Source organism: Dasypus novemcinctus, chromosome 7, assembly GCF_030445035.2.
Source record: "Dasypus novemcinctus isolate mDasNov1 chromosome 7, mDasNov1.1.hap2, whole genome shotgun sequence".
NCBI classification, from domain to species: domain Eukaryota; kingdom Metazoa; phylum Chordata; class Mammalia; order Cingulata; family Dasypodidae; genus Dasypus; species Dasypus novemcinctus.
This window is the reverse complement of record NC_080679.1, coordinates 3,595,529-3,603,566: the sequence shown is the minus strand read 5'-3', so window position 1 is coordinate 3,603,566 and position 8,038 is coordinate 3,595,529. Positions and strand designations below refer to the sequence as shown.

The window sequence follows — 8,038 nt, the reverse complement described above, 5'->3', positions numbered from 1 at the left end:
ATGTACAGAAACCTGCTTTGTGGGTTCCTAAAACTCTACCACAATGTCTTAAAAATATTTCCCTATATTTTCTTCTACAAGTTTTTTGATTGTAGCTTTTATATTTAGATATTGAGTTAATTCTTATATAAGGTGTGAGGTAGGGGTCCTCTTTCTTTTAGATATAGATATCCAGTTCTCCCAGCATCAGTTGTTGAATAGAGTATTCTGGTACATCTGGGTGGGTTTGTAAGCCTTGTCAAAAATCACTTGACCATAGACGTGAGTATCTATTTCTCTGTTCTCAAATCAGTTCCACTTGCCAATATGTCTATCTTTATACCAGTAACATGCAGTTTTTATCACTGTAGCTAAGTAATATGCTTTAAAGTCAGAAATTGACAGTCCTCCAACACAGTTTTTCTGTTTAAAAGACAATTTAGTCTGAGGTGAGCCCTACTCTTCTAAATAAATTTGATAATTACTCAGCCTTTTACTCTTACACAATAATGTTTTGCAGACACGTAGGTCTTAAGGACCAAACAATGAGAGGAGAGAATGTCACCAACGTCAGGGAGTTCACCCCGTTGGGCTTCCCCACAGCCCCTGGGCTCATAACCCTCTTTGTCCTGGTGGAGAACCTGGCCATCATCCTCACCATCTAGAGCAGCAACTCTCTCCATTGGCCCACATACTACTTTCTCAGTATCATGTCCTCTTTGGAGATCTGGTATGTGTGTGACATCAACCCCAAGATGCTGGACAGGTTCCTCCTGCAGTGCAAACATATCTCCTTCATAGGATGCACGACTCAGCTCTATTTTTTTCAGTTCTCCAGTGTTCACTGAGTGTGTCCTTCTGGCTTCCATGGCCTAGGACCACTATGTGGCCATCTGCCACCCCCTGCACTATGCAGTCATCATGTCCACTGGCTTCTGTTTCCAGGTCGTGGGCTTTTCCTTTGTGAGTGACTTCACCATCTCTGTGGTCAAGATCAACTTTATCTCCAGTACCATGTGTTGTAACTCCAATATCCTGAACCACTTCTGTGACATGTCCCACATCCTCAAGCTAGCCTGCACAGATTTCTCAACTGTAGAACTGGTCCACTTCATCCTGGCCTTCATCATCTTGGTTATCCTACTCATGGCCACTATGCTGTCCTATGTCCACATCTCCTTGGCTGTCCTGCACATCCCCTCCACTATCAGCCACTGAAGAGCCTTCTCCACCTGTGCATCCCACCTCATGGTAATCACCATCTTCTACACAGCCTTGTTTTTCATGTATGTTCAACCCATGCCATTGATTCTCAGAGAGTTCATGGATGCAGTGCTCTAGTTTGTCATTAGGACAACTTGGTGACTTTCTATTCAAATATTAAACATGAGTTTGGCACATGTGGTGTGCTTGTTCATGACAGAAAGAATATAAACCAAGGTCAGTCAGAGGGTGATGGAGATACTGTCATGTGCTCATGGAAAGGCACATGTGGGGACATCAAAACTACAGTTCTGACTTACCAAGACATGCAGGAAATGTTTTCAACTGAAACCCCAAATGCAGGGCTAATGAATGATGTGGTCCAGTTTATTAAAAATGCATAAAACACAACCCACCAACTGCAGACATACATCTGGGACTGCTAAAGGGGAAGATTCCACAGGATTAAAGGTGAGAACATTTCCTTTTAGTTCTGTCACTTCCTAATTCCTTGAATTTCCTCAAGCATGCATTTGTTATGGACTTAAATAAATTGAAACACCTGAAAACAATAAAATAAGAACTTAAAGGGAATGGGGGATGGTCTTATGCAACTCCATAACTTCATAAAAGTAAAGTAATTTCCCCCAGATCAGTGGTCCAGGAGGAAGCAGAATGTCTCAATTGGGGCATAACTGGCTGTCCTGCTGCCCAGGACCCATGCCCCCATGCATCCCTTTCCTCATGCCAACACACTGCAGTGGAGCAAGGAGAAGAGTAGGGAGTAAGGTCTTCACACTGGGGGCCTGGGGACCCCTCTTAGTTGTCTGCAATTTGTCCTGTGACACCTCCAGGGACCCTGAGGGCTTCAGGCTCCCACTCCTATTTTAGAGGTCAGGAGAATAGAGAAGATTTGGCAACAGGATGCAGAGAGTTGGCAGCCCTAGGCACTGCAGGGACCCAGTTCTCCCTTAATTGGCCATGTGAGGCCCCAAGTCCCAGGCATGATGGGAAGAATCTCCCCAGCTGAGTGACCCTGATGTGCGGGGTCCTTGAAAAGGCACCTGGATGACACAGGAGGTGCAGCTGCAGAGCAGAACTGAGCTGTGTCCATTCTTATTCCACCAAAGATGCAGGCAGATGTCCTGCAGCCAGTAGCCAGAGTACTGGACCAGCTCTCATTGGGACCCAGGGCCCAATCTTGGACCCTTGCACTCTCACTCCACTGCTGAGGGAGCCAGGCCAAATCAGGAGACACTATTGGTCCTCAGAGTCTGCTGCATCATCATCACACAGACCAGGGGTCAGGAGCACCGGTCACCTTAGAGCACAGGCCCTGGTGTGACTGAGTGTGACTCCTGACCGTCATCTGGAAAAGGTAAGGTCAAGGTATCCACCATCAGGCCTGCCAGAAATAGAAAGAGACCTTGGTGAAGGGGGTGCAGGGCTGTGTGGACAGGAGGTGCTCAAGGGTTAGTGCCTGAAGTACAGCTGAAGCCTGACCTGGGGTATAAGGCTCATGGCGAGCACTGCCCCGCACACTCATCTGGGTTCATACCCTCGGTGGGCTGTTCCAGTGCAGGTCCTGAGTTAGTAGGTCTGGGTGGGTGGCAGATTCTGCCTTTCTAACAAGCTCCTCCTGGGGGCAAAGCTGCAGGAGACTGGACCTCACTCTACTAGGGGGAAGGACAGGGGGACAGCGAGCATACAGTAGGGAACATTACAGGGTCCCTTAACTGCGTTCACTTGGGGCTCACACTGGAATTGCAGCTGCTGTCCATGTGGACCTGGAGACTCCACTCAGCATCCAGCAGAATCCCAATTCTTTTTCACGGGGATGGAAATTTCTATGTTTCAGCATCTTATGGAGACAACTTAGACAATATTCAGACTTACAAAGGGTATGTTAGGATTGATTGCCTAAAAAATGATCATAAAATCGTGAAACTGAAAAGCTTGTGGTCACAGTAGAGAAAACTACAAAAGAGAGATGGTATTGGACAGATGGGACTCTCTACCCCCCCAGTGTCCCCCCTGTGCAAGAGGGCAGTGGGCGTGCACAAGAGGGACTGACAACTGCATCCACCCAACCCAAGTGCATCCCAGGGTTACTGCCAGGAATTTGCTGGGCAGTCCCTTCCTACTCCTCCTGTGCACCTGCAGCCCTGTAGCCTCATGTGTCCATGCAAGGTCCAGAGTTCAGGGTGACTTGGCCTGAGAATCATGCAGACAGTTCCATGCTGAGGGGATGGAGGGGCACTCTCCTGGGGAGGAAGGTAGGCTAAACCATCCTTTCCCATTTCTGTTGAATATCTGGTTCCTCAATGACCAGCCAAAGGTCAGCATCATCTGAGAAATGTCAGGTCAGGAGGGGCCCTGCAGGTGTCCCCTGCACTTGTAATGTCCACCCTCCCACACACTCTTGAAGTTCAGAGGGCAAGTCTTTGTAATGCCCATGGTCTGTCTACCCCTTCCATTTAGACCATTCTTTCATCCTTCCTTTATCTAAGTATGATTCCTTCCATATTCCTACTGGATTCCACAATTTACCTGGGATTCATCATTTTTGCAGGGTCAGCCCACTCACAGGATGCTCATGGGGCCTATTCTGTGATAAGATGGGAAGGAGAAAATTTCAGAAGATCCAGATGGGACTAGGAAAAAGAGGGAATCTGTTTCCCAGGTAGAAAAGTGTGGGGACTGCCTAAAGTCCCAGGGCTGGGGATGGAAGCTGAAGAGTTCAGGAATGGACTGATTCAGAGAAGAGAAGAGGGCATTCCATCTTCCATGCATGCCACAGCTCCCCATCCTTCTGCTGAGATGATCAGAGGTAACCATCCATTTCCACGGTGTGTCTAATGCCTGGATATTGTGGGTCCTCAAGGATGCAAAGATCTCACTAATGGAATACCACCAGGCTCAGACTCCAATTCAGGGACATGGTGATGGGGAACAGTGTCCTAAGGGGTGTGCAATAGACATGACTTGAGATAATGAAATAGGAACATGGTATGGACAGTGTGAGATCAGATGCATGTAACAGCACAGAAATGGCCCCAAGGAGGGGGCAACACTTGTGAGGTGGAGAGCATTAAGTCATAAGAGGACAGGCAGCCTTTAATGCTGTCCTTATACCATGGATCCTAAGTTTGCCAGGGCCAGAAGAAAATCTCAGACTCCCCTGGAATGGGGTCCAGTGCTCATCCATTGTATAATTAACCATAATAAATATTGCCTTTTTAGGCCACTTGAGTCCATCTGGAAGCTGAATAATCATGGTTGTTCCTATAGGAGTGAGAGCAATGTGACTCCAGTGGTCCTTGTTCTCCAGGGGGACATCAGACAGTCCAAATGTGACCTGCTTTCTCCTGCTGTCTCCTGCCTTCCCTTTGCCCCTATGTCCTTGCTCAGGGCCATGCCACTCCAAAGAAATGGAAACCTCTCAGGTGTCTCCTGGCAGGATTTTGAGCTGATGGGATTTGAGGGTGGCCCTGAGGTCCAGGCCCTGCTCTTTTTGGTGTTCCTGATATTTTACATGGTCACAGTCCTGGGGAACCTCACCATGATCATGGTCATCACCCTGGACACCCGCCTCCACTCCCCCATGTACTTCTTCCTCAAGAACCTCTCCTTCCTTGACCTTTGCTACTCATCTGTCATCGCTCCCAAGTCCCTCACCAATTTTTTCTCTTCCACTAAGCACATCACCTTCACAAGCTGCACCACACAGTTCTTCTTCTTGTCCCTTTTTGCTACTTCTGAGGGTTTCCTACTGGCTGTCATGGCCTATGACCGCTTCATGGCCATCTGCAGTCCCCTCCGCTACCCCATCACCATGCACCCCTCAGCCTGCACCTGCCTCGTATTGGGCTGCTACTGTGGAGGCTGCCTCAACTCCATCGTGCAGACTAGCTTCACGTTCCACCTCCCGTTCTGCAGGTCTCATCGCATTAACCACTTCTTCTGTGATGTGCCCCCCCTTCTCCGCCTAGCCTGCACTGACACAGCCCTCAATAAACTGGTCATGTTTGGATTCTGTGGGCTCATCATTGTGGGCACCACTCTCGTGGTCCTGGTGTCCTATGGCTACATCACTGTGACCATCCTCAGGATGCGCTCTGCGGCTGGCCGACGTAAGCTCTTCTCGACCTGTGGCTCCCACATGACTGTGGTCTCCCTGTTTTATGGGACCCTCTTTGTCATGTATGCCCAGCCAGGAGCTATAGATTCCATGGAGCAGGGCAAGGTGGTATCCGTCTTCTACACCCTGGTCATTCCAATGCTCAACCCGCTCATCTACAGTCTGCGGAACAAGGATGTGAAGGAAGCTCTGCAGAGGCTGGGCCAGAAACACGTGGCCACGTGAAGGAGGGTGGGTGGGGAAAGACGGTGTCCTGAGGGCTGGAGGGAGCCTCGAGGGTCACTGGGTGGGCTTTGAGGAATCCATCCATCAATCCTCCCATGCTTCTTGAAAGCTTTAGAGACCAAGAATTTATTGTGAATTGATAGTGATAAAGGATGTTCCTTGCCACCAGTAGGTTAATAGCCAATCTCTAGATCAATAATCAAAATCATAGAAATTTTACCAAAAAATGGGCAGACAATGAAGCCAGGTGCTGATCTCATTTTCTAAAAGCACTGGTGCCACTGTGTAGATGGATATCCTCTGTGGCCTTCTACCTCAGTAAATATGAATCCAATGTAACCTTATGGTCACAGAATAACCCCAGTTGTACAGAACATGGGAACTTCAGATGTGAAGCCCTGCTCTGACCATAGTGATATTGAGGAGATTGGTAAGACAGTTCCTTCTCCTAAAATCATCAGTTTTGCTTCTTCCCCACCCTTTTTCCCTGTAAATGATGCTGAAAGTCTCCCCCAACCCTGCAGAAGGAGCACATTCTCCAGTTTCAGATGATTTTCCTGAGGCTTGCTGTAGGACATTGTCTAAACCAGCCACTGGCTTCCTAAAACCCAGGCAGGGCACCATGGGGGTTTTCATTCAAAGTTCACTCAATGTGTGTTGCTGTGGGGGGAGGGGGGGAGTGGGGGTTGGGGGTGGTGGGGTTGAATGGGACCTCATTTTTTTAATGTAATTTAAAAATAATAATAATAAATAAATAATTAAAAAAAAAGTTCACTCAATGTGTTAACCCAATGGACTGGAAATGATTTTCAGCTACTTGAGACCATACAAATGCTGTTTTGCCACCACAGGCATCTCAGAATAAGGACCATATTCTAGGTAATTGCAAAAGAGAGAAGAGGGAGAAGAAGGAAGAGGTAAGAGACTCTTGAATTCTCCTGGTAGAAGGTGCAGCTCCAATAACCTAAGGAATCCCCTTCCCAATACCACTGTGTTTCTTTTTGCCACTGAGATTCATCTCTTTTCATATATTTAGTAGCCATCAGGATATTATTTCACATGTTGCCCATGATTTGCAAATGTTATTTTATTGTGTGTAGGCTATTCCCTTATTGATTAGTAAGACTTTATATATTCTAGATAGGAACATTTTATTGATTAGAGAATTTTCAAAATTCTTCTTTCACATTGGAATGAGCTGGACTTTAATATTATATTTAGATGGCAGTTGTGCAGAAAGAAACATGGAGTACCATGATGTATGATTAATATGAATTATTTATGAGATTGAGGACAATGTCTCTATATTTCTGCAGAGAAATCCTCTTCTTGATATGTACCTCAGAGTGAACAATGGTTATTCATCGCTGAATTATTCATGATTGTAAAAAGAAGATTCACCTATCAACCCAGATGTCCTTGCCATGGGTTGAATTGTGACCCTCAAATTGATGTTGAACACACAACTGCCCATGTTTTGACTGTGACCATATGTGGAAGGAGGATCATTGTAGAAGGCACTAGTTAGAGTGAGGTCCTAGTGTTGTGCCTTAATACCCATGACTCTGGTCCTTGAAAAAGGGAAGGGAGGCACAGTCAGAAAGGGGTTATGGTCATGTGAGTGTGGAGACAGGGATGGAAGCTGCAGCTGCCTCCAAGAAACGCCCAGGATGCTGGCACCCAGCAGAAGCTGGGGAAGACCAGCAGGGAACCTGCCCCAGGAGTTTAGAGAAATCATGGCCCTATGGCACCTTGACTGCAGACTTCCAGGCTCCAGAATTAGAAGGGACAGTTCTCATCTATTCTCCTTGGTTTGTGGCACTTTGTTACAACAGACCTAGGAAATCCAAAAATTCTCCAAAACAGAATGCAATAACAAATTGAGGTCTATAAACAGGAAAATAAAAAATAAAAAAATGGAAATAAATGAAATAGAATATGGAAGGACATGGAAATAAAATATCAAGTGGAAAGAGTAAACTGCATATATATATTCACATTTTATGTTCAGGATCAAATTAAATGCATACATAATAATACATTGCATGATTAATGCATGTAGTCATGTCTAATGGAACCATTCTCAGAGCACAGTCATAGATGTGGGGGCTCTTTGGAGAATGGTCAGGGGCTGGGCATTGGATCATAGAGAACAAAGGGACTTCACCTATCTCTGATGATATATTTTGTATCATTATTAGAAATGGAAATTCCCCTTGTCCCACCCACAGGGTGGGACCAGAGTGAGTCAAGTGAGATGATGGACCCCGTTTGGGAAAGGGGAGTGTCATAGCCTCCCTGACCCTGTCCACCCCGCCCACCTGGAGGGTGAGGTTGCCTGTTCTCCATCACAGGGCTGGACCCCCAGTTCAGGATGCCTCCTGGGTACAAGCAGGATCTAGCACAGCCCCTCCTAGAAAGTGTCAGTGGGATCTAATCGCTTGAGAAGCTCCTGCAGAAATGTGTGCTGAGTAAGTGGGGAATGGAGCC

General features: G+C 46.8%; 1 protein-coding gene and 1 pseudogene across 1 annotated transcript; both read left to right on the top strand.

The window, feature by feature from the left end:
* Window positions 1–524: 524 nt before the first annotated feature.
* LOC105746731 (olfactory receptor 6B3-like) lies at window positions 525–1,320 on the top strand (annotated as a pseudogene).
* Window positions 1,321–4,597: 3,277 nt separating this feature from the next.
* LOC101428573 (olfactory receptor 9S13-like) lies at window positions 4,598–5,548 on the top strand. The gene has a single exon (XM_004473941.3). The coding sequence runs from the start codon at window positions 4,598–4,600 to the stop codon at window positions 5,546–5,548; it is 951 nt and encodes a 316-aa protein (XP_004473998.3).
* The last annotated feature ends 2,490 nt before the right edge of the window (window positions 5,549–8,038 follow it).

Coding starts and splice junctions, on each gene's coding strand:
- LOC101428573 (XM_004473941.3), top strand. CDS start 4,598: ATGCCACTCCAAAGAAATGGAAACCTCTCAGGTGTCTCCTGGCAGGAT.